This window comes from Xenopus laevis, chromosome 1L (assembly GCF_017654675.1).
Source record: "Xenopus laevis strain J_2021 chromosome 1L, Xenopus_laevis_v10.1, whole genome shotgun sequence".
NCBI classification, from domain to species: Eukaryota; Metazoa; Chordata; class Amphibia; order Anura; family Pipidae; genus Xenopus; species Xenopus laevis.
This window is the reverse complement of record NC_054371.1, coordinates 36,810,603-36,837,956: the sequence shown is the minus strand read 5'-3', so window position 1 is coordinate 36,837,956 and position 27,354 is coordinate 36,810,603. Positions and strand designations below refer to the sequence as shown.

Here is a 27,354-nt window from a genome sequence, read left to right as displayed (position 1 = left end):
GCTGGTACAGAAGCACAAAACATAATGTACAACATTTCTAGCCTATATTTTTAGTTAGGCTTTAGTTGTCCTTTAAAACAGTAACATGCAAATGTCACCTTTAAGCTTGATGGTGGATCATTTTAACTCAGTTTAGTTTTGCTCACATTGAATTGGTTAAACATATTTAGATACAGGGGACAGTTTATTTCATGGTTCCCTACCTGCCAAAGGTTAACTCAAAACCTAAGTTGAGCATTTGCGCTACTAACAGTCCTGTTTTTATGTGTTCTCTACCCTTCTCTCATTTTACTCAATTGACTTGCTCACATTTACCTGCATGTTTCCCAAAAAGCGTTTTTTGGAAAACTGGTCTCAGAGCTAAAGTATTAGTAGTAGCTAGGACCCTGGGAAGGAAGAGAGTCCCCTAAACTGCTGATGGGTCTATGGAAGCTGAAGTTCTACAAATTGCTGGTGGGATTGAATACATATCTATTTCAACAATGAGTAACTTGTTTTGTCAAGTACATCTTCTGGCCAAGAGACTCAATATCACCATAAAGCCTAAGAGAGACGCAATAACATGGATATATGGTCTGATCCCAGGGGAATCTATTTCTGACTTTTGGCTCAAATGACTTTCCATGGCACCAACCGCCATGATTTTTGACTAAAAGCTGTGGGTTTGTGCCACAGGACCAGAGATAAAATTTCAGTGAAATGGGCAGAAACATCTGTCGAGGGGATGCTGTAACTGAAAATGGACTCACATTGGCCATCCCTCCCTTATAGAAATAATTCATAGGCACTCTCATAATTAAAACCATGTTGTTCTTGTATGAAAAAACCCACAACCCTAATACATATTTAGATATTTTGTCCAGATAGTAAGGCAAACAATAATGACTGGGGATAATCATTTTTCTTCTATAAATTTCTACTGCACGATGATATCTTCTGTAAATAATATACAAAGTTCTCCATAGTGAGTTTCTGAACAAGGACCAATGATCATTTTAAATAAATCCCATGACAAAATATGGGAGTGCTACAGACCCCATTTTCTTGCTTGTGGGCTGAACTTGGCCACTTGGATAGCCCGAGGGAGGGATGTGGCTTAAGGCCCCATACACGGGCCGATAAAAGCTGTTGACAGACCGAGTTGGCAGCTTATTGGTCCGTGTGTTGGCCCATCCGACGGGCTTCCCCAACCGATATCTGGCCAAAAGTCGTGCAGATCTCGATCGGGCATCGTGGCTGCATCTGTGTGTGTATGCGGTCCCACAATCCGACCGCCCGTATCAGATCCATTATGATCCAATCGTTGGGCCCTCAATGTGGGCATATTGGGGAGAGATCCGTTCCTTTGGGGACATCGCCAAACGAGCAGATCTCTATGTCTATGGCCACCGTTAGTGGCATTTAGGGGATTTTTTACAGACTGCTTAATGCAATTGAAAAGGCATTGCGATGCCCAAGAACAGAAGCCTTAACCTCTACAAATGGACTGTATTGTTGCAAATGACCCGTGCGGGCTAGTGACTCTAGGTAACAGACGCAGACAAATCACTGAAATTCCCATAGTCATGTCTGATTACTGAAAGTGATATTAAAAAAAAAAAAACTAGAATATGATAAAAACACAGCAGCAATACAAACCTTAAAACATGTAGTACTCATAAAACTGTTAATAAACAGATATAAATAGATAGTATGTTAAAATGTGAATTGTACACGCCATCGAATTTTCCTTGACCAGGATGAGCTGCAAATCGGATGCCGAGCTTATAAGAAGGGCCATACAGCTAGAGGGAGATGCCATACTGCTACAAACTCCTGCTACGCGGCAACCTTTCCAAAGTCCTTCAGTTAAAATCAGTATAGTTTGTAGGAGACACTTTTCTCATTTGAATGAGAATAATAGGAATGGAATTGTAAAGTCTTAAAACAAAAAGAAATAATAAAAAGTGTCTTGCTTAAAAGGCAATGATTCATTTTCTTCTAAAATAAGCACAATTCTCCTGGGAACCAGCATTTTCCATGTATGAGTAACAGCCTCTTTGTGCATTGTATGAAGAGGGAGTCCTAAAGACCAAGTGATCCTTCGCTTTCCTTGCTGAGACTCCTCCTGTACAGACAAGGAGTACAGAGAGTTTGACTTCTTGCTAAGTTTTTTTTCTCTTCCAAGAAAATCAATGGCCGGGCTCCTTTCAGTCAGCATAGAGCTTGTTCTTCTGCAAATCTTTAATCTGATCACGTAGTTCTTCAATGGTATTTAGCAAGGCAGACCTTTCCAGCTCCAGCGTAAGGATGGACTGTTTTAACTTGACCTCGTTACTCTGGACGTTTTCTACGGTGGATTCTAGCATCTGTATTCTTCCATGGGATACCTGCAAAAAGGAATGCAATAAACTGGATAACCAAAAGCCATGAGAGGGAAAAAATTGGGTGATTCCAATTACATCCTCTGGCATTGCCAGGCTGTAGTAACGTATTACTATGTTAAAAAAGCAGTTTAGAAGAGCACTTATTTGCGTGGTCCAGAGGACTTGCTTGGTCTGTAGTTGTGCTTATAGTACACATACAATCCCTGGAATTTGCGCTCTATCAATCCCTTGGCTGGTACAAGTGCTAAAGCTTAGCATCGGCTCTAGGTCGACAATAGACACCAGGACTTGGCAGTCAGAGAGCCACTACTGAGTGTCACGTTGTGGCGGCAAGTGTATTGGCTGACACTCCAGGACCAGACAGACAAAGGGTTTTTAGTATGTTATAGAATAGCTTAAAGGAATTGTTCAGTGTAAAATGGATAGGCTGTGCAAAATAAAAAAAATGTTTCTAATATAGTTAGTAAGCCAAAAATGTAATGAATAAATACTGGAGTGACTGGATCTGTAACATAATAGCCAGAACACTACTTCCTGCTTTTCAGCTCTCTTGGTTTCCAGGCAGTAACCAATCAGTGACTTGAAGGGGGGGGGCACGTGTCATAACTGTTGCTTTTGAATCTGAGCTTTATGCTGAGGATCAATTACAAACTCACTGAACAATTATGTCCCATGTGGCCCCCCTTAAAGTCACTGACTGAGCTGAAAAGCAGGAAGTAGTGTTCTGTTCGACATCCAGTCACTCCAGCCTTTATACATTTTTAGCTAATTAACTATATAAGAATATTTTTTTATTTTGCACAGCCTATCTACTGTATTTACCCAGTTTTTATTTTTACACTGAACTGTCCCTTTAAGCAACTTTTAAATTGGCCTTCATTTTTCTTCTAGTTTTTGGAACTACAGTAGAACCCCCATTTTACGTTTTTCAGGGGACCAGAAAAAAAAATGGTGTTAAAGTGTAACTGAATGTGGAGCACAATGAACATGTAATTTACAATGAAACAACTTTCCATACAGTAAGAGAATCAGAACTAGTAGCTAGTGAAAGACTTTTTGTTGAATAGATAATATGTCCGTCAGTAGGAACGTACCTGCAGCTCCTCTAAAAGGTCAAAGTTCTGTTTGCGCAATGTACTATTTGCCTTTTCTAGTTTATTTATCCTCTGGTTGTCACTGAGCGGAGATGAGTCAATCAGTTCATCTTGTAGTACATGATATTCCACTTCATATGCCTGAAGCTGCTTGGAAATGTCCATTTCAAACACCTAAGCAATTGAAATATGAATAATTATCTTAAAATATGGAGAATGATCTTAGCATTTCATGGTACATTACCCTATAGAGCAACGGCACAAATAGACCATGAATAATACAGATTTGAGCAACATATTCTTGTGCTGTATCCTCAGCACAAGTCTAGCTGAGGATACATATCATTCCACAATATGTAGACCTGAGGGCATGCTTAAGGGCATTATAGGATGTCTCTGTCCATGAAATGAGGCCAGGGGTCAGTAGGAATTGAGTTGTTGGGCTCACTAATTTCCATTTATACCACTGGTAGTACACTCCTGATGTAAGGGAATGAGCCAAGCAATGTGAAAGACAATACAACAAAAAACAATTCTTTATTCTTTATTGTATGGATATTCTCCGACGGGGGATAGATGGTACATGCAGTGCTGAGAGTAGTGTTCGGAGAGGTAGTATTATCCCCTCATTTGGATTTGCATAATTAGTAAAAATACTAGTACTAGTAAAGTTAAAACCACAGAGACTCACTTATTACACAGGTGCTACATTTCATAGTACAGTTACTTATTACAAGCAGTATCTTAATTTAGGTAGTAATTAAGCACCTAACTATATAAGCCCCATAATATTGCCATTATATCTGCCTATAATGCAACACATACCCATATTCCATTTACCTGGATAATGGTCTTTTCCATCTGCACCAGACCCAAGTTTGGAAGGGTGTTTTTTATGAATTCTACAATGGACTCCAGATTTTCATGTTGCAAAATCAGGGGCTTGTGGCTTCCGAGCAAGCTGAGCGCGACCTTAAATATGACTTCTGATCCCTGGAGGAAGATCATGTCTGAAAGGGGAGATGGAATATAAAACATGGAGTCAGTCGAGTTATATACCATTTTATAACAAGCACAAATAATGGAAGGATTCCCAACTATGGGATTGGCCCTCACCAAGCAGTTCATGAAGCCACCCAACCGTTATGGAAACAGTTTTTAAATCCCCATTATGGGACTGCTTGTACATTTCCAGTAATATAATCTTAATATAAATGTAGGAAGATGAACACTGAGCTACACAATAAAACTGATCCAAGAAAGCAAAACATGTGCAAATGCTAAAGTGATTTTTAGTTGAATAGTACGTGTGGCAAAGCAGGGAATTACTGTTTTAGACATGAGACAAAACACTTTCTGAAGAACTGAAACAGCAAGCCAGGGAGTGACTTATCACTAGGGTAAGCAAGTTCACTATACCTGCTAGGCCACACCACTAACATAATGCACCTTTTACATTGTTGCAGGTGAGGTTTTACTTGTGTAGTTTCTGTGATTACGGAGATGAGATAACTAAATGACCAAGAGGCCTGCTTCTTTTTCTTTTTTTAGTTGCTCTGCATTTTGCTTAGCTCAGCTGTAGGTTATCCATCCAGATGTCTCCATCCATAATGGGTAAAATACTATGTAGTATGAGGCATGTAAATACCTTCTGACTTTACAAGTCTCTCACTTCATCTACTATGATACACCTGCATATATAGCCCACATTCTGAACAATCTTATTCTCTATTGAAGTTCTGCTTCACCTTACTTTACACTGACTCCTGTAATACTGTTATTAGAGCTGCTAGATTTTCTTTAGGCCAGTGATCCCCAACCAGTGGCTCATGAGCAACATATTCCTTCCAGTTGACTCAAAGCAGGTGATTATTTTTGAATTTCTGGCTTAGAGGCAAGTGTTAGTTGCATAAAACACAGGTGAACTACTAAACAGAGCCTCCTGTAGGCTGCCATTCCACATAGGGGGTATTAATAGTCAACTGCAGCCAATAATTTGCACCCCAGGAACTTTTTGTATGCTTGTGTTTTCTTAACTTATTTTTTTTTTTTTTACATTTGAATATGATTCACAGGTAAAAAAAAGTTCGGGGATCCAGCTCTAGGTTTTCAAAATTCCACTGACAAGATCACAGTAAACAAGTCCTGCACTCATAATAATAAGGTGCCTTATGTATAAACCAATGGTTGTTCAGGCATGTTTAGAGACCTGAACACGTTGCTTATCATTGGCTTGTATCTTGTAACTTGGCAGCACTGGGCTAGTTATTTTTCCAAAGACTATTTGTATCACTATACAGATACAATACTAATTAAAATATAGTTATGACACACAGGTAAGAAGGCCAAGTTCATTCTTTATTTTCATTCATAAAAATAAACTAGAACCAACAGAGGACTGCATTTAATTTACAGCCAGATCAAGGTCTCCATAGTCTTGGTATTGTATCATGGTTTTGGTCTGCAAGTAGGTGGATATAATCAACCCATTAAAATGTAAAAGGTTTGATGACACTGGTTTAGTAGGTAAATACAAAAGAGGTTACATATAACAGCACAACAAAGGTAGGTACAAGTGCCTTATGTATATATCCTCACTAAAGCTGGCCATAGACGCAAAGATCTGATTTTTGTCCGGCGGAGATCGGTTGTTTGGTCGATCTTACAGGTTAAAAAATTTCTGGTGATAATATCTCTGCTGTATTGCCGATCGTACGATTTTCAGTGGGAGACTGTCATTAGCTTTTGTTGGACGACTGCTGTCGTACGATTGCTGTCAGGGACAGAACATCGGCTGATCTGTTATTTTACTACTTTATTTGATCTGAATGGTAGTGGCAGGTCAGGAGATGGGGAAGTCCGATCGTTTGAGGATTCGAACAATCGGATCTTTGCATCTATGGCCAGCTTTAGAATGCAGGGAATTACACGTAGAGCAGAGATTTCTCTGGAGCCGTCATCCAGATGTGATTAGAAAAAGCAGTTTTCTAATAAATTTAAAAAAAAACTTTTTTTAGAATTTTTCATATTCCATATCATTTTGACAATGTCCTGTTTGTATAGGACATGACAGGTTGCCACAATAAATGTAGGTGGCTACATGATGAAAGCACTGCAGTAATGGGCCACCATCTCAGAGAAAAGCAAAACAAATGCTTTCTTTCCATCCGTTCCCTTCGACTTTCAAGGATTCTCCATTAAACAGGGAGGAAACACAAGGGACTGGTTTGTTACAGCAGCCAACACAAGCACAGGCGTTCTGGGCAGAGAACACAGCAATCGCTTCCCTACAGTGCAATTTTCCATCTGTTCTTCTATGGATGCTGATCTCTAAAAGCTATAGCGGATAGCGTACACTGGAACCAGGCTCACTTTTCAGAAATTATTTTGTCTGGAGTTCCCTCAGTCCTGTCTGATAGCAAAAAGAAGTTGCTCTGGAATGGTGGATAATGGGGTATTCTATTTTAGGGAAATGCAACATAACATTAAAACTGGATTATCATATGTGCTCCACGAATGGGAGACAGTGGGGCTCGGTCCATGCTCCACCCTAATGGATCCTTGCTATCCCCAAATTAGCACTGAAACTGCTCCACCCCTTCCCAAAATAGGGCTTGATTACAAAAAGTCTTGACATATTCATGGAATCAATGTATCCGGCTGTTACTTGCTGATATCACATCTCTCCTAAAGCCAATAAGAGGTTTGGCCTGCACTGGGAATGTCACAGCGAGGTTTCAAAGGGTTGAGTGCTTGGGCTGATACTATGGCACTGAGCCTCAAAGTGGGTGTTTCATTATAAGCAGGTTTAAATAATAACATTTAATGCTTATGTCACCCATGTCACAATACCCTTGACACACTTCAAGCGTAATTTGCGAAAATGTTGCAACACAAACATGTAGTAACATTGGCCTCAGATCAGTAACCCATATAATTGGTATAATGTAATTAGTAATATAAGGTCATTCTGTTACATAGAATGAAGTGTTACATAGGAAAATGGATGAGTGCATTTTTTAGCATTTGTTGTGACTATCCAAAGCCATTTCAAACCAACAGACACACATTTGGGTAAAAATATGAAATTATATCGAAGACCGCTCCATAGGAAAGCTCACTCACACAGTCCTTTATCTTCTAGGTGCTGGACTGGATCTGTAGCTAACGTTTATCACTATTCCAAACTTCTACACTCAGCCAATAGCTACTTGGGGTTGCTAAAGTAGTGTAAAAAGTTGGAAGGCCACAATCTTGACAGGCCATTTTCTACATTTAATCAAACTTTAATGTCACAAAATGTAGGTCAAACGCTGAAATCTTCCCTAGAAAATCTTGGTACCACTGGTAGCCACTACACTTTCTTCTCTATTGGAAAAGAAAGACAGAATGTATATCCACTCTTGCAATAATCTTGTATGCCTCAGGATTCCCACTGGATGTTTTGAATATTGGCATTCAGCACGGATATGAGTGCTGCAGATTTCCCTGAGCAGAGTTCCTCAAGTTCTTTTGTAACTGAAATGGGTAAGGATAGATGCTAACTGCAGTCCAGACAAACTGGTAACCAAAAGGCTAGATCCACCTGTAGGCAACACAAGAACAACAGTATCTACAGCACTACACCTACCTGTCCTAGAGCTATTATTGGCTAGAGTTTAGTCTACCTCCTTGTATGTTATAATGCTCTTATTGGCTATAGATCATTTGCAGAACTAGACTAACCTGAAACCAATAAGCGTAATTGCACCGTTCAGAGGACTTTACCCTGTAGTCAAATATATGTATATTTGTAATTGTATACTTCTAGATCTGTTTGTATTCCCATCATTACAAACTACTACTAGGAAAAGAAACAGTAGCAAGAACTTTTGGAGCCTGAACATTAACTCTTCCCTGTCCCCAAATTCCACATCGATAATGTAAGCAGAGAAAGATGAACAAACAGAACACATCTCATGATCCTCTCTCTGTGTATTCATATCCCAAAGCAATTTGAGATTAACAGTACTGAAAACTCCAGGAAGTGCATTCTTCTGTGGAGTCTTAAAGGAAAAGTCATCTGTTTATCAACTATTAAAGGAACAGTTCAGTGTAAAAATAAAAACTGGGTAAATAGATAGGCTGTGCAAAATAAAAAATGTTTCTAATATAGTTAGTTAGCCAAAAATGTAATGTATAAAGGCTGGAGTGACTGGATGTCTAATATAATAGCCAGAACACTACTTCCTGCTTTTCAGCTGTCTATCGCTGAGTTAGTCAGCAACTTGAAGGGGGGCCACATGGGACATAACTATTCATTGAGTTTGCAATTGATCTTCAGCATTCAGCTTAGATTCAAAAGCGATCAGTTATGACCCATGTATCCCCCTGGTAACCAATCAGTGGAAACCAAGAGAACTGCAAAGCAGGAAGTAGTGTTCTGACTATTGTGTTACACATACAGTCACTCCAGCCTTTATACATTACATTTTTGGCTAATTAACTATATTAGAAACATTTTTTTATTTTGCACAGTCTATCTATTTACCCATTTTTAATTTTTATACTGAACAATTCCATTAAGGGTGAAGATAAAGAATAAGTACAGCAGTGCATAGACACAGCCCCCTGGTGTATTGTGGGTCTGAAGTAAAATTGGAATAGAGGATTAGGATGGAAAGCGCTTAAAATTGCAATGTCTGCCACTGCAAGGAAAAAGACCGACACCGTTTCAGTTCCAGTGAGGAGGATCATTTGACAAAAGCGAATTTGTTTTGTCGAAGCAAATCCACCCCCAGGCCGAGAGCCAGAAAGCGTGCATGTCCTTATCAGCACAAATGACCAGCCAGTATCATTGTGCAACATCCCAGCTTGCTGCTAAGTGTGTGTTCTGCTTTGCACTTCCCCCTGCTGCTAAAGAAACTTATTTGGTTTGAAAACAAAAAAAAAGAATTTGTCTAATAATAATCTGCAATTTTAAATGGCTATGAACCAGAAGGGGAGCTCACAAGTGCACCCTAGATACATAATATCTCCAAATGCTGAAGATGCAAGATATGTCACCCTCATGAAACAAACCATCTCTGATCCCCAAAACTGTCCCGTTTGGCCATCTGTACTATAATAAAACAAAGTCACACATTACCAAAGACTCTCGCCACAAATCCAAGCGGGAACTGAGAGGCGAACATGGTAAGAAACCATGGGGCAGCATATAGGCTGGGCCCGATTTCATACGTTTCCAAGTGATTGTACAGATCCCGGTGGTAGTCGTGCAGGAGTCGGGAAAGCTGGTACATCTGGATCTGTGGAGCAAAGCAAATTGACTGTGAAACTACTTGACGTTTTTTTTTTAAAAAAAACAAACAAACATATTAGATGCTTCATGTATAATTCAGAGTAGAAAATACCATATTTGATGGAGGAGTTTTTCTTCTAAAACTGGGCTTAATTTGGCCATAGACGGACAGATAATATCGTACAAAACAAATTTCCGTATGATATTCGGTGCGTGTATGGTGGGAAAAGAGCTGACCGATATAGGCAGAAGACTTGGATATCGACTCGTTTATCGGGCTGGACGGAAAGTTTTGATCAGGTGCCTTTGAATGCACAAAAACTTCGGCCATTGTTAGTGCCGAATCGTCAGATACAGGTGGAATTCTATTGTTTCTAGCTGTATACTGTATCTGACTATTAAGCTCTACACGTGTGTATTGTAACAAAATCTTTCATGGAAAGATCCTTTCCAAGAAAGATTGTAATTGTTACATCTATGGCCACCTTTAGAAGGGGTATTACTGTTTGAGTCACAGCCATCACTTGCATCCAGCAGGTATCACTGCTGTTTAAAGGAATTTAAAATGGAACAAAAGTCAACTAACTACCCCTCTTTATTTTTTAGGTCTGTACAATATAAAGCTATATATACTAAAAGGGATTCTGTCATCGTAAAACATGTTTTTTTTCAAAACACATCAGTTAATAGTGCTACTCCAGCAGAATTCTGCATTGAAATCCATTTCTCAAAAGAGCAAACAGATTTTTTTATATTCAATTTTGAAATCTGACATGGGGCTAGACATTTTGTCAATTTCCCTGCTGCCCCTGGTCATGTGACTTGTGCCTGCACTTTAGCAGAGTAATGCTTTGTGGCAGGCTGCAGTTTTTCCTTCTCAATTTAACTGAAGAAGACTCAGTGGGACATGGGTTTTTACTATTGAGTGTTGTTCTTAGATCTACCAGGCAGCTGTTATCTTGTGTTAGGGAGCTGCTATCTGGTTACCTTCCCATTGTTCTGTTGTTAGGCTGCTGGGGGGAAAAGGGAGGGGGTGATATCACTCCAACTTGCAGTACAGCAGTAAAGAGTGATTGAAGTTTATCAGAGCACAAGTCACATGACTTGGGGCAGCTTGGAATTGAGAATATGTCTAGCCCCATGTCAGATTTCAAAATTGAATATAAATCTGTTTGTTCTTTTGAGAAATGGATTCAGTGCAGAATTCTGCTGGAGCAGCACTATTAACTGATTCCTTTTTTTTTCCCATGACAGTATAATGTTACATATTACAGCACTTGAAAATCTCATCACTTGTCACTAATTTATTTTTCTGTTAAGACTAACTGGACCTGTGATGGCTTCATGTCATGTAACTGGAATACAGGCCTGTGAGAGGCAATTAGGACCTGCAAGGTGAGCCAGTAATACCTTTATAGAGGCTTGGAATAATCAAGCAAAAGGAAGTTAAATGTACATTCAGCGCCTAAGATCTATAGAGAAAAAAAAATGAAGGTAAACTGGCCATTGTGGGTACTACAGCCTTACACAATGTGCTTCTTTGCTCTCGTTATCCATTCTGATAATTAAATATCTCAATATATATTAGGAAAACTGAGTTTCCGTGAGATCTCAAATAAGTGATTATTTCGCAACGGTTAGCAGCATTAACGGAGGACACAGAAACGGAGTGCGAATAGTTCTTTTATTTACTGTAACTGCACCCAATCAAATAATCAACCTTTTAACCACACAGGATGGGTGCAAATGGCTTACTAATCCCAGCATACAGAGCAGAAAGGCTTATAGTTTTGTTACTATTTCAAGCTCATGGAGGCATGCATATAAAATTCCAGTCTCTATCATGGAGTGCTGCACAGCCAGGCAGGGTCAGTTTGGTATTATATCATATCAGGTTTGCACACAAAACAAAAACAAAAAAAAACTTTCGTCTAAGACACAACGGCCTTGACAGAGGTCGTTGTGCCGAAACGTTGGGGTCACTTTCATTTTTGGCAGGTGTATCCGCTCCTTGTTGCTTTCTTTCTGCCTTGTTCACACCGTTGGGTGGTATATTGGTATGTACTGTTATATATGTTGGCCTGTTTTTGCAAACATTGTTGTAATTGCCAAATTGATTCTTTTAAACAGTAAAAAAAATTTTTGTGATACCACCTGAGTCTTAAGCTGGCCATAGACGCAAAGATCGCACTTTCAGATCAAAGTCTTACCATTCCGATCAAATAAAGTAGTAAAAGAACAGATCAGCCAATGTACTACCTCTGACAGCAATCGTACAATAGTTATGTCCGACAAAGATAGTGAAAATAGTACGATCGGCAATACATGCAGGGATATTATCGGCAGGCGCCAGAAATTTTCTAAACTGTTCGACCGACCAAAAGACCGAACCCCCCCCCCCCGCGGACGAGAAATGTCGGGACTCTCCACACATGGTCCGAAAATCGTATGAATCCACGATTCATACGGTTGGATCGTTATGTCTATGGCCAGCTTTAGACGGAAGTTTTTTTGTGCAAACCTGATATATGATATAGTGAGCATTTGGTTACTCTATGTAGGGGTAACTTTAGGTTCTCGGCACCTTTAAACACATATTGGCAAATATTTTTATTGATTAGTGTGCCCTCCATTTATCTATATCAGTTTGGTATAGAGATAAACACTGTTCATCCATGGAGACTACTACACCATGAATGAACAGGGACTTTCACTAATATTAAAAGACTTTAGCCCCTGAGCACAGGTAAGGAGGATTGGTCCATAAATTATACACCCTTTCACCTTAGCAATTAGGAAATCCAGCCATCTGACGCTACCAGAAATCCTGAAAATCATGGTGGGTGACGTGGCATCCATAGTAAGAGGCCGCTAAAGCTTCAGTAGTTAAGACGCCCCACAGCGGATGCCAGTCTAAAGCAGTTGGTACTGCTGAGCCCCAGGCCCCAGCCTTATTCACTAGCTACATCTCATGGCTACTAGAATATTCTAATCACTAGTTACATCTCATGGCTACTGGCATATTCTATATGAATTGTTATATATGTTTACGGTTCAGCTGGGGCAAAGGTTCTATTATATTAATGAATTACAGTTGCACGATCATTGCATAATCCTGGCAGCAAGAGTTCCGTTGTGTTGCAAACTATACTGTAGGTGTACGGTAAATATTTTGAAATGCCTTCTATGTTCCTAATGGTTAATTTAGAACAAACTGTACAGCACCTTTCTGAAGCACCTAACTGTGCCAATACATGCCCTATATGTCATGGATTTGCTAATATTCTTGGAATATTTCATACTTCGAACACTATATGCACAAGTGCACGGTTGTATAATGAGCATGTTCCCCATGCTATTAAAATTGCTTTTGTTTCTCAGAGCTGACCATTTAGAGGAGCAGGGAAATAATGTCTGGGGTAGAATGAAGTGCAGAACGTAGCTGACAAAGGGTTAAACAAGGTTTGTTTTGTTTTTTTTAAATCCACAAATAAAGGAGAAAGCAGAACTACTCTGTTGTGGATATTGTGCTTCTATTATTTATGTATTTAGCAAGCATTGCAATTCTAGCATGAAACACAAAAGGTACAGACAAGAACGAAAGGTTAGAGATCAAGGTAGGACAAAACAACCACCTTAAGCTGAAAGCACAAGAATGTGCCTTTGTTTTTCTTTTTCTAAACGTGTCTGAAGATGTTGACAGAAGGCAACAGCAAGTATTGTGGTGTATGCGCAGAAATGACATTTTGTACTGCCAGGAAGCCTAAGTGACATTAGCAACATGACACATTGTTATTGCTCGGAATCCTGCATGTCACCGTGTCTCGCCTGCACTCTCCTGCTCATGTCAGCATGGACACACATCGTTTTGTACTATCAACTTTATTTATAAAAATTCAGAGCCAGAAATATTGACTGTGTTAAGGCAAACCTGTAACACAACTTGCCCTAGCAGAGAACTGCACATTTCTGTCAAAGGCAACTTTTTTTTTTTCTGTCCTCACATTTGAAATGATAAATGTTAGGCACCCCCAAGTGATTGTATTGACTTACCTGAAACCCTGGTTGCTCCTATCAGCAGAAAACTGCACCAGCCCTGGGTTATACCAGTGAGCACCACAGATCGATCTTCTTCTGTCTTCCTCCTTCTTTGGGTGGTTGCGCAAGCACAGTAGAAGGAAAAGCTGAACTTTAACTAAAAAGTCGCCTATTTCATTCAACTGCGCATGCGTTTGCCCTGGGAAATTTGAAGAAAGAAGAAGACGGAAAAGAATCGCTCCGTGGTGCTCACTGGTATAACCCTGGGCCGGTGCAGTTTTCTGTTGATAGGAGCACCGGCCCGGGGTTGCAGGTAAGTAAATACAATCACTTGGGTGCACCTAACATTTGGCACCCCAAGTGCTGCAAGCCTTTCCTTCTCCTTTAAATGTGTTTAGTGGGGGATTTAGTACTTGGTTAAATTCAGACTGTATGGATTTGGCACATGATGAATTCATATGGTTGGAAGGTGCCAGATAGCTTCTCTGCTGAGGCACTATGTTTTCTCATCCAACAACTCTGTTCATGAGAGAAAACAGTGGTCAAACCAAGCATCTATGGAGTCTATCAATAAAGTGCGGGGAAAAATTATTCAAATTTTACTACCAAAATTTGTCCTCCAGATGAGACCGTAAACAGTCTCCCAATTTTATATGGAAGGGCAAAGAACATAACAAAATAAAAACAACAATTGATGGTCCTGAGATGGTGTTAAAATGGAGTTCAATCTTTAAATTAAATTTACATGTCTTCATCAACAAAGACTTCAGAATCCACAGACTTCTCCAGAGACCTTTGAAAAAGACCTTTTGGTCAGCAAGGGTGTCGAGGAACATTCTTGCTTTGGTTCATGAAGAAATCATTTTAGAACAAAGCTTTTCTCACATGTGGAAATAGCACTACTGTACTCTACATTGCTTCCTACCTCGAATTATTTAATAGGACATCTCTTGAAATGGTAGATACCCGTGTTGAGTAGGTAATTGTTATTTACTTAGAAGTCTCACCCTACCTGAAGAGTGATCATGTCGGGTCGATACTGCTTCCGCATACCCATGTCGTACATGAGAAACTTTAGCATCTTAAAGGCATCTTCCTCAGTCATGTGAAGCAAAAGGATCCCGGCAACGAAACTGAGGCCTTGGCAGTAGCCCACTTCCGGATCCAGCAAGGAGTAGGCCTTTAGAATATTGTAGAGAGACAGCTGTCCGGCTCCCAGCTGAGCCGAGAAGTACGGGTGTGTTGGAAAGGTGCGCCCTGGGAAAACAATTGAGGTCAGCTACTCAAATAAGTTTACTTCAACTTTGCTATCAAGGTAGGTCAAACATATAAGTCTTTTTGAATCCATTTTATCTTTGTGAGTAAATGTATTACTAGGTAGACAGCCAAGCCAACCTGCCTTTCTTCTCTGAGAGTTAAAGGGACACTGCCAACAAGTCATGAAGAATTTATTTGTGCCTAGGCTACAACGTATTTTTTTAGTAGTAACCGGATCAATAATTCTTCATATGAAAAAACTCAGGGGTTCAGCTATATTTACCCTTATTCATCAAGTTTTTGAGGGATAGTCCTAATTTCAAGCACAAACAACTGGGCAGTATGGTAGAATTTGGAATAAACAAATCTGGGCATGTATATCCACTATTTTCTTTTGTATAACAACTCTTAGGAACTTCAGTAAGGTCGCAGCTAGGATCCTAGTCCAGATACTGTATTTGTAAAATCAAGTAATTATTGTTATTATCGCCTGGCACATTCCGATTTTATTCCTGATGAGCACGGAGTACTGTCTCTATGTTCTACTGAAAGGTAAGTAACCACAGTGACACCTAATGGCTAACAGTGTCTACTGCAAATACTGTATTTCTACTACAGGTATGGGACCCATTATCCAGAATGCTCGGGGCCTGGGGTTTTCCAGATAAGGGATCTTTCTGTAAATTAAGATATCTGTGCCTTAAAGCTACCTAAAAATATTTTAAAAATGAAATAAACCCAATAGCCTTGTTTTGGCTTCAATACGGAATAATTATATCTTAGTTTGGATCAAGTACAACATATTGTTTTATTATTACAGAGAAAAAGGAAATAATTGTTAAAAATGTTAATTATTTGATTATAATGGAGTCTATGGAAGACAGCCATCCCATAATTCGGAACTTTCTGGATAACGGGTTTCCGGATAAAGGATCCCATACCTGTACTAATTGGAGACAAAATGTATAAAACCCAGTTTTTCCTCACAACTACCTATAGAAGTTGCTCTAATATCAGAGTGCTACTGTTCTGCCTCCTGTAAATTTGAGCAAATCATAAGAAACAGGAAAGCATAGGAATAACCTGCAGTAAACATTAAATAAACCCAATAGGCTGGTTTTGCTTCCAATAAGGATTAATTATATCTTAGCTTGGATCAGTACATGTTACTTTTTTATTATTACAGAGAAAATCATTTTTAAAAATTTGGATTATTTGGATAAAATGTCTGTGGGAGAAGGCCTCTACACAATTTGGGTAATGGGTTTCCCAAACCTGTACTTGTATACAGTGGCGTAACTATAGAGGAAGCAGACCCCACAGTCGCAGGGGGGCCCGGGAAACAGGGGGGGGCTCAGACTGTGGGGTTTGCTTCCTCTATAGCTAATAAGAAACCCCCGTCCTCCTCAGCCACTCTCTTACCTGTGAGGAAGGGGACGCAAGTCAGGGTGGGACGTGGGAGGAGTCAGGAGGGAGGATGGGGATAGGAGTGCCCCAGGCCCCTCTGAAGGTTTATTACAGGGGGGCACAGCACACTCTAGTTACACCACTGCTTGTATAACTTGAAAACTAATACCAATGCTGCATGTTCAATGCTAACTAAATAGTAACATTCTTATTCTTAGTTATATCTTCTGCAGCTTTGAATGAATTTTGTTCTAATTCATAGGACCCGTTATCTGGAAACCCATTATCCAGACAGTTCCAAATTACGAGAAGGCCATCTCCCATAGACTCCATTATAAACAAATAATTCACATTTTTAAAAAGGATTTCCTTTTTCGCAGTAATTATAAAACAGTACCTTATACTTGACCCCATATCCGTAAAAACCCAGGTCCCGAGCATTCTGGATAACATACCTGTACTTTTTGCATCCCTCCTACAAAACTATAGGGAGGGATAAGAACTTTATAGCCAAACAATACGAAGCCCAAGGGTCAAATAATTATACAAGCTTAATATTTTCATTAAATAAATAGAAAGAAAAGGAAGAAAATGAAGAAACAGTGGCCCTTTAACAGCACCAGGCTGTGGCACATTTGCATACATATACAAGTCTATCATCTGATTATCATTATCTATAAACAATAAAAATTCCACAAAACAATATTCTACTGGTAAGCAGTAAAGTCAAGAGTAGAGATTGCGCATCTCGATGATGGGTCCCTGATGTCAAATGTTTCCATAAGTGGCAGGGGACAAAGCAAACAGGTTGTGTCTGTGAGACGATATGAATGATATGAATGATTAGCCGGAACGAGACAAGCCTGAACTTGTTTAAATGAAGTCGAATTGATATGCTGACATCTTCCAAGGGCAGTGAACAGTGGGATGTGCTTCACTTATGAACTCTTTCAGCCAAGATACAGGAGACATCCTAGTTTCCCATCGTCATTGTCATCCACTAGTGATGATTTGGAATCCCCTGCAATAGCAACACAACTGGACAGCAATCTGGTTGGGCCACCTAGACTTCCCATCAAGCACTAATATTGTATTACAATATCTCATGTTTGTTTAATCGGCAACCTGTTCCCCTCCTGCTGTTGAACTCTGGCAACCACCCAACGGCCCAGGCTGAAGGTATCTGTTGTGCCTAATACTTGTGTCAAGTAAGGCATAAAACAGGGAAGGGTTCTTGTAAAAGTAAATGAAGCGTCACTTGCAGCAACCCTCTTGTTAAACATTACCCCACCTCTCGCTTTCTGGAATGTTGTGGTAATCATGCCGTTGCAGGAGGTGCTGGAATATTGAATTACATTTCCTTTCAGCACAAAAAAAACAAAAGAATATTTTAAAGACATAAATTCCATGAAGGGCATGGAAAATTCAATGGGTCCTTTTTATAAAGAAGGGCAGATATAGCTGGCAGCAAGACACGGTAGGAGCAGGAGTTCAGCCACAGGCTAGCAATGATCTAAGGCATTCCTCTAAATAGAAATGGCACAGGGTCTGCAATCAGAGACATGGCTGCACGTAGAAATGTGACAGATGGAGGTACCAGTGTTACAGTGAATCACATGTACTTGCTTTATGTTTCCACTTCAGCAGAATGCACTAATGGGTTTGAGTGCCAAGATGGATTGTCAGGGGCAGCAGAAATGTTTTCATGAAACAGCACTCCTTTCATCCAGAACAAGAGAAGCTGCACTTTGGAAACCACACTAAACAAGAGTACTGAGAGAACCAACACAAAGAAATGCAACATAAAAGGGCAACTAAGCTTGTAACTCAGGACATGCATGGTTATGATGAATGGACTTTAGAGACACCTGTGTTGGTTTCTTTACAGGATCAACCATCCTGTATGGTTACTTGCCCCAAACTAGTCCTGTCATCAACAGTTACACTTCAGGTTGCCATGATATATAGACCCCAGCACAGTCTCTTTCTGCTTGAGATTTCTTAGAGACAATTAGAAAAAATCACTCAGGGTGGACATCCATGAATCAAAACATGCACATTTACGTTGGAAGCGGAAACTATCTCCAAAACATTTATGTAAATGTTCATTCTTTATACAGTCAATGTAATTATGAATGTGTTGGTTTTTTGCCAACCATCTGTCTTGTTACTTTATACAATACAATTTTTGTAATGCATACAGTTTACATGGATAGTGCATGCGAGATTGCTAACATTATAGCGAGAGATTAGCAGTTGGATAATAGTCTCTGGGAAGGGAGTGTGACTGTGGGATAGCAGGTATAGTAGGGAGAGATGGTGCCTATAGTAACAGTGGGATAATAGTCTCTGGGAAGGGAGTGTGACTGTGGGATAGCAGGTATAGTAGGGAGAGATGGTGCCTATAGTAACAGTGGGATAATAGTCTCTGGGAAGGGAGTGTGGCTGTGGGATAGCAGGTATAGTAGGGAGAGATGGTGCCTATAGTAACAGTGGGATAATAGTCTCTGGGAAGGGAGTGTGACTGTGGGATAGCAGGTATAGTAGGGAGAGATGGTGTCTATAGTAACAGTGGGATAATAGTCTCTGGGAAGGGAGTGTGACTGTGGGATAGCAGGTATAGTAGGGAGAGATGGTGTCTATAGTAACAGTGGGATAATAGTCTCTGGGAAGGGAGTGTGACTGTGGGATAGCAGGTATAGTAGGGAGAGATGATGCCTATAGTAACAGTGGGATAATAGTCTCTGGGAAGGGACTTTGGCTATGGGACAGCTAGTAGAGAGAGATGGTGCCTATAGTAACAGTGGGATAGTCTCTGGATTGAGGCAGGTATAGTAGGACAAGATGCTGTGCCCAAAGTTAATGTTCTGTCTGCTAGAGCAAGATGGTGTCAGTTATATTGGTTTTGCCAATCTGGGGCCCTTCACGTGTTACTGAATTTGACTTATCAGTATTCAGTGACAACCAAAAAGTGCAGAAAGTAGTAAAAATGACTAGTGCCACTACTTTGTGATGCCTTTTATTTATACAGCATAAAGATTGGTTTTCCATGGATACAGACACCACTAAATGTCTACAAATTTTTATTCTGAAGTCTACAAGATATCAGATCTTTCTCTTTCAAGAACATATTTGGATCGTGCAGTTGGAGCCCATGACTCATTTCCTTGTACTAAATGTTTTTCAAGTGAAGCTTAGGAGAAAGGAACTGAAGGAACACATGATGATCTTTTCCCATGGTTCATTCATAGAACTCTAATCCATACAGAGAAATTCTAGTTAGAGGGAAAGACAGTGATTTCATATGTCCTGAAGAGACACCGGTTATAACTTGCTAGCATTTCCTAAAATTAGCTTTCCTGTATTACAAACAAACCAACCTTTTCTGCACATCTTTTCAGTTGGAATGCTACAAATAAATATATAGGCAGGAAACAATACTATTGCATAAATGGGTGTTGTTCGCATTCCAAGGACATGTATTCAATAAGGCAATGCAAAGAGGTAATATAGAAACCAAGCAATGGCAGGTCCCAATCGTATAGCAGGTAACTGGAACTGATGAAACTTGTTTATTTTTTGGCTACAAGTGACATGGGACATTTGCTGGCATTTAGTGTCTAAAATGATGTCATTTGGTTGGAACCCAAATAAAGGAGACAAATCTCCTCTTCTTCAGGGCGACTAATCTCCTCAAACTGCCTCCCCTACCTTCCCGCCGGCTATAATGAAAATCGCCGGTGCGGCGCGATTCGTTTTAAAAGTCACCCGAAATTTCTTTTCCGAGGCAACTTCGTAAAACAAATCGCGCCGAATGCCATCCCACCAGCAATTTGCAATTCAGCCGGCGGGAAGGCAGGGGAGGCAGTTCGGGGAGATTACTTGCCCCGAAGAAGAGGAGATTTGTCACCGGGCGACTAATTTCCCTGAATCTGCCTGTGTGCCCTGACCCTTAGGGCAGGGGCACAGGAAGCTACTGGGGGAGATTAGTCGCCCAGTGACAAACCACTTCTCTTTCGGCAACTAATCTTCCCAAACTACCTCCCTGCCGGCTAGAATCAAAATCGCCAGCAGGATGGCACTCTGACCGCTTCATTTCCCACAGTCGCCCGAAGTTTCATCGTGAGACAACTTCGGAAAACAAAGCGATCAGAGTGCCATCCCGCCGGTAATTCGGGAAGATTAGTTGCCCGAAGAAGAAGCGTTTTGTCGCTGGGTGAATAATCCCCCAGTAACTTTGTGTGCCCCTGCCCTTAAAGCTTACACAAGGTAATAAGTCACAGCAGGTAAGATTTTATATGGGGGCCACACAAGGGGGAGTCCTGGGCCGCCAGTTGGACAGCACAACTCTAATAGCAACACCAATACTAAATATCTTCCATTAAAAAGGTACAGTTTAGACCACAGGGATAGCAGCAGGGACAGAGATTTTAAAAGTATAACTTTTAAACCATTAAAGCTTCTTAAATTATAGCAATTGGTCATTCCTTGCCCAGGTATAGAAGAGGGTGCTGAACTCACAGACCTACTACACAAACAGATGAAGGAATGCGGAAACACACAAATTGTAGATGGGCCAAAAGAGAAACAGGCAGTCCCAGCGGGCTGAACTGCATAGTCCAAAAGTGGTTACCACTTATCTTGTTTGATATCTTGGGGCTGTGATCTAGTATTGGTGGGAGATAGGTTTTATTTATTCAAGACTTGGTCATAATCAAAGGAAACTAATGTTGGACTGGAAAAGAAGAGAACAATAAACATGGCAAGTATATCAATTTCCCTGGTTCAAGTCCCAATTAAAGGAACAGTAACACCAAAAAGGAAAGTCTTTTAAAGTAATGAAAATATAATGTACTGTTGTGCTGCACTGGTGTGTTTGTTTCAGAAAGACTACTATAGTTTACATAAACCAGCTGCTGCGTAGTCATTGGCGCAGCCATTCAAAGCTGAAAAAAGAGATAAGACACAGGATACACCGCAGATAACAGATAAGCTCTGTAGTATACAATGGGATTCTTCAGAACTGATCTGTTATCTACTGTGTATCCTTTTTATATAAACTATAGTTGTGTTTCTAAAGCAAACACACCCGTTTTACCAGTGCATTAGATTGTCCTTTAAAACACTTATTTTTTGGTGTTACTGTTCCTTAAAGCACCATTTCTTGATATTTTTCTGGAAACATACCTAGATCGATGAGTATTGCATGCTGTTGGGTGGTCAGTTGCTTTAGAAGCTCCTTGTATGGGGTGTCCTTTAGCTGGTTTTTGCTGATATGCTGATGTCTCAGCTGGTATTGTTCAGATAAAAACTTCCAGATCTCCCCGCGGTGCTGACGAGGGACACCTAAAAATAAACACCAATACATTTTCAGTTTGGTTATTGCATTGCAAAATCTAATTGCCGTTCTGGCTAATTTGGGAAAGTATATGTTCAATTAAGGGGGGTGGCATGTTTACTCCACCAATTTGGTGGTGTACATACGGCTGCTTGCAAAAACAAACTCCTGCTTAAATGTTAGGTGTGATTGCTGATGCAACAGTAGACACTTGGAATTGTTGTTATATTTGTACCTCTATGACCTCGTACGTAAAGCAAAACGACGAAATAGTGCAAGTTCAAATACAATGAGGTAGTTTATTGTGTCCAAAATACAAGACAATAGGTTTTGCCTGGGGAAACAGTCGTGTGTCACCTGGGTGGTACCCGAATGCTTTCCAAGGATACTCCCATATAACATAAGTTTATATACCCATTTTGATGTCATAGATGGGGGTGATAACAAATGGGAGTATGCCAATACCATACATAGTCTGATTCCTCCTTGTACAATTAATGTCTAAATGATTTACTTAGTCTTACATGTTATCAAAGGAATGTTGTAACATACTGTGCCTAGCTCCAACGGTCCACAACCTCGCAATCAGCTATTGGCTAACCAAGGCCATTGTGGTATTTCCAGTAATTTAAGCAGCACTTCTGCAAGAAGGGGCCCCACCAGACAGGCTGACGTTATGCTGACACTCTGGAATTTAAGTAACAGAGTGATGATCTTTTGTTTGTATGGCCTAGTATAAGCTATATGAGTGACCATTGTCCACAGTAGACCATTAGCCCTTATAGTCCATCCTGCCTTGGGCCCTATAGCGTTATGGCGTCATAGAGGGCGGGGGTGACAAATATCAACCCTCTGACACTAGCCATTCGTCCGTCATAGGAATTGGACCGTTCCAGATATTTTATATAAACAGAATACATTTAAGGTCACGCTGTATTGAATTCAGACTCACCAGGAGCCACGCCTTTAGTATGGAACATCTTGGCAAAATAAGCACACAGATACGATTTTGCATGAATATTACATCACAGACCAACATATTTAATTTTAAGTCCATATATGAGTAAACCAAAGAGTATATTATATATACAATATATATATATATATATATATATATATATATATATATATATATATATATATATATATATATATATATTAATTAATGTACCCCCTTACTTTAATTCCTAAACTGGGGGTACCCATCCACCCCTCATATGTAGGCTTGTGTTTTTATATGATCATGGAACTCCCATCAATTTTAGATAATCTACAACCTGTCTTTTCTCCCCGAATGCCTCCCCTCGTTCTGCGCCTGGATAAAATGAAAAGTTATCGGCGCTAATCACACACGGCAATTCGTTTTCCGTAGTCGTCTGAAGTTGCCTCACAAGGAAACTCACTTACGAAAACGAATCGCCGTGTGTGATTAGCGCAGGCGATTTTTCATTTTAGCCAGACGCAGAGTGAGGGAAGGCATTCAGGGAAGAGTGGTCGCGGAAAGTCGCGGCGATTAGTCGCCAGGCGACTAAATCTCCCCAAATCACCCAGTGTGTCCCAGCCCTTATAAAAAGCGAACATGATCTTTCAAGCCATTTTTTTCAACGTTTTTGTAAAAGCAGCTAACATTTTTTGTCAAAGAGCATGTTGTAACAGTCATGGCATTCTTTGAACTCTCCTTCACTCTAGTGGTTTTTCGGTTTTGTTTTTAGAACCGACAACATGTTGCAGCAAGATAAAGACCTGTGAGATAGGGGAGAGATAATGCTAACCTCAAGTATTTCTTACATATATTTGATGGTGTTGTATAGAGAACGGCTTGAAAACGAGGAGCCTGGGGAAGGCATTGCGCCTGTTACTGACAGTTTGTCTATAGAATCATTGCGACACCCTTCTGTAACATGCAAGTTGGATGAATGAACTTTTGTTTTATATAAAAGGAGCTTTAACATCTATATTGTGAACATTCAAAAGCACTGATTGGCTGTTATGGAAAATCCTAATTATTTGATTGGCTTGACACGTCTATAATCAGCCTGTAGGAAAAATTTGGTGCAAGGCCAAAAGCATTTCATGTAGTATCCAACACGAACGCTGTAGCGACATGGATTGGGTGTGGTCTATTTTGATAGGTAAAAATACCAATTAGTATCTGCAGCAGCCTCTTTATTTAAAGTGAAGCCAGAAAAAAAAATTTCCACAGGATAATTGGTTGTGGGGCTGCAGATACAATGGTCAGACACCGTACAGTAAGGTAACAGAATTGAAATTGTCAATAAATAAAAATACAATATATATTTGAAGTCACAAGGGTCATCTATGAATATATAAAGACACAGGAGTTCTACTGGACTTACTTTCTAAGTATTCAGTGTCTGTATCAGGGATAGGTAGGTAACTTGTGCTCATCACAGATTTTTAGCATTAGGGCAGAGAGACACGGGCAGATTCGGGCGACAAATCGATTCTTCTATGGGGGATCTCCCCGAACTGCCTTCCCCTAGAATGAAAATCGCCAGCGGGATGGCACTCAGAGCACTTTGTTTTCCGAAGTTTCCTCTTAAGGCAACTTCGGAAAATGAATTGCTCCAAGTGCCATCCCGCCGGCTAAAATGAAAATTGACGGCAGGATGGCACTTTTTTTTTGCGGTATACAGAAACCCCTTATCCTGAAAGCTCTGAATTACAGAAAGGCTATCTCCCATAGACTCCATTTTATCCAAATAATTTAAATTTTAAAAAATGATTTTCTTTTTCTCTGTAATAATAAAACAGTAGCTTCTACTTGATCCCAACTAAGATATAATTAATCCTTATTGGAAGCAAAACCAGCCTGTTGGATTTATTTAATGTTTACATGATTTTCTAGAAGAATTCAGGTATGAAGATACCAGATGCCAGGAATTTCAATTTCTGCAAACAATATTATCTATACAGTACCCATTACACTGTCTGTGTGTGGAACAGCAATGGGAGCATAGTTTGTTTCATTAGGTAAGACCTTTCAATGCATTATAAACCATTTATGACATCTATTGAGGCCTTCATTTTTTTAGCTGTTGGGAATATAAATTACAACCAATAGTTATACCAATTACATAAAATATATGATTATTTGTCATTGGTAAACAGTGGTTTGGGAGTTATTTGCATAACAGAGAATGTTTACAGTAAATGTGTGCATAAGGAAATTCCTACAATCTCCAGTTGCCATTGCTCTTGGTTGTCACCTGTTTATATTGGAATGGGTATCTTTGGAGTCATTTTTTTCGGTGGGGTGGGGGGCTCATTGGATTACCTTGTCCCACAGCTGCATGTATTTTTTCTATGTCCGTCTTAATCTTGGATCTTCCTGGAGTGCCGAGCATCTTCTCCCATACTAACGTCACATCCTTCAAGCATGGAGTGATTTCTTCATAATCAAGTTTCAGCCTCTTATTCTGCAAGTCATTTTCTGAGGCTGAAGAAATAAAAGGGTACATTATTTTATCAGGAAGAAAAGTCAAGTGCCTTAAGGTTTTTATCAATAGACACTTCTGCCAAACCGCTGGTCTTGCAAACCTAAGGACTGTGGGGTTTTAAAAACAGGTCACTGGAGGGTTTTACAGAAAGTGAATCAATCAGAGAGAGGTTCAATGGTTAGTGATCAAGGCTGACCTAACTCCTTAGTGTTGAAAAACGGCAACTAATTAAACATTAAAAACCCACAAAATGGAAAAGTCACTGAGGAAACTAGAGCCTATCATATCAATATATTATGGAACAATAAGACATTTTGTGCAAAAAGATATTAAGAAGATGCCCTTCTCTTTAAATAAACCAAGGATTGTTTGTCCTTCTCCGGCAATAAAACAAAGATGGCAATCTGTGCAAAATAATCCCTGGTTTGGACAGTCCTACACACGCCTCCATGGGATTCATTTAGAATTCTAGAATGTCCTTTTAAAGCAGCTATTCTGTAAACTCAGTAAATTTACCCATAATGTTCTAAGCAATTTACTGTAATGTTAATTGTTTAGCTGCTTAAAGATATAAGCAGTTTTCTTGTTACCCATAAATGGAGCATTTGGTTTCCTTTAGCACAGCACAGCTTTTTAAGCCCTCAGTCATGCCAGTGATCAGACACGGGCCCAATGTTCTTTCTCACTTATTCACACTTTCCCCGAGGTGAGTGAGAGCATGGGATCCAAGTTAGATTGCGGACAGGACCAAATGATAATGAGAGGCTTATAAAGCTTTGTGGGAGGGAGCAGCTCCTTTCCATCGGCTTTCAGGAGTTCTTAGGAGGAGTAGCCATTGGCTGTATGTTGTGTGATAGCTGGGTAGGGCTGCTATGTATGTGTCATTGGAAAAATAGACTCCCTATAAATAGGCATTATCAGTAACACATTATCTTTTTTGCACGAGAACAAGTCATTTGAATTAGAGCAACCTTATCAAATAGAAGCACCTCCCCCACCATACACCAATATTTCGTTTTTTTAATACACAAAAAAGATTTATATTGAAAATGTTTTTTTTTAAAATAAAAATATAAATCAATAGTTAGTTGTGCATGATTCAGTTGGAAAGAAAGTGATCCCATGTCTCTATCTCTGGTAGGAACAGATAGAAGGGGGCCATAATACAGTGAAATAAACAGACAAATGAATTCTCATTTAATCCTTCTCTGTGGAGTATAACAGGTTAATCAAAGTGGATAATATTTTCTCCATTTTCAAGGTCATGTAAAAATGTGATATTTTGAGTAATTTTCATGAAAAACCTCATATAGTCAGGCACAGAAATTTATATAACCCAATTGGGAAACAGCCTGGGTTTTTTCTGGATTAAAGGGGTTGTTCACCTTTAAAATAACTTTTAGTATGATGTAGAGAGGGATATTCTGAGACAATTTGTTTTCATTTGTGGTTTTTGAGTTATTTAGCTTTTTTATTCAGCAGCTCTTCAATTTGCATCATAAGCAATCTATTAACTAGGGTCTAACTCACCCGAGAAACCATGCACTGATTTGAATAAGAAGATGGAATATGAATAGGAGAGGCCTGAATAGAAGGATCAGTAATAAAAAGTAACAATAACAATACATTTGTAGCCTAACAGAGCATTTGTTTTTTAGAATGGAGTCAGGGACGCCCATTTGAAAGATGCAAAGAAAGAGTCAGACGAAAAAGGCAAAAAACTATAAAAAAATAAACAATGAAGACCAATTGAAAAGTTGCTTAGAATTGGCCATTCTTCAACATAAATAAGTTACCTTAAAGGTGAACCACCCCTTTAAGGCACAAGGATTGCATTATATAGCGGATAACCAGAAAACAAATATAGACAAGGACATTTTATTAAACAGAAAAATTTCTTTTCATCACAGATTTTTTTCTTTGTAAATTTATTAGGAAAAAAAAATACACAGAGTTTATGAATTTGTCATTGGAAACCTGTTTGCAGGTGCTTACGAAGCACTTTTGAGTTTCGAAAATCACTTATCTCAGTTAATAGTTATGTTTCACAGTGTCCTGTTTATGAGCTGAAATTCTGCCCCTTAATTGTTTAGCTCCTTCCTGGTTGGCCCTC

At 39.6% G+C, this 27,354-nt stretch overlaps 1 protein-coding gene across 7 annotated transcripts in view; it reads right to left on the bottom strand.

Moving 5' to 3' along the window:
• Window positions 1–793: 793 nt before the first annotated feature.
• The window catches only part of LOC108698064 (TBC1 domain family member 1), a 128,160-nt gene continuing 101,599 nt past the window's right edge, over window positions 794–27,354 (bottom strand). For 6 of the 7 annotated variants that reach the window (XM_041588366.1, XM_018229045.2, XM_018229052.2 and 3 more), the window contains 7 exons: window positions 25,079–25,240; window positions 21,630–21,788; window positions 14,791–15,035; window positions 9,588–9,747; window positions 4,301–4,470; window positions 3,461–3,634; window positions 794–2,369 (listed from right to left, as the gene is read on the bottom strand). In XM_041588366.1, the coding sequence (XP_041444300.1) occupies window positions 2,190–2,369; window positions 3,461–3,634; window positions 4,301–4,470; window positions 9,588–9,747; window positions 14,791–15,035; window positions 21,630–21,788; window positions 25,079–25,240 (1,250 nt within the window). In that variant the 3' untranslated portion in view covers window positions 794–2,189. Of the gene's footprint in view, window positions 2,370–3,460; window positions 3,635–4,300; window positions 4,471–9,587; window positions 9,748–14,790; window positions 15,036–21,629; window positions 21,789–24,137; window positions 24,286–25,078; window positions 25,241–27,354 lie in introns of those variants that run through there. The other variant, XM_018229088.2, reaches the window with a different exon arrangement.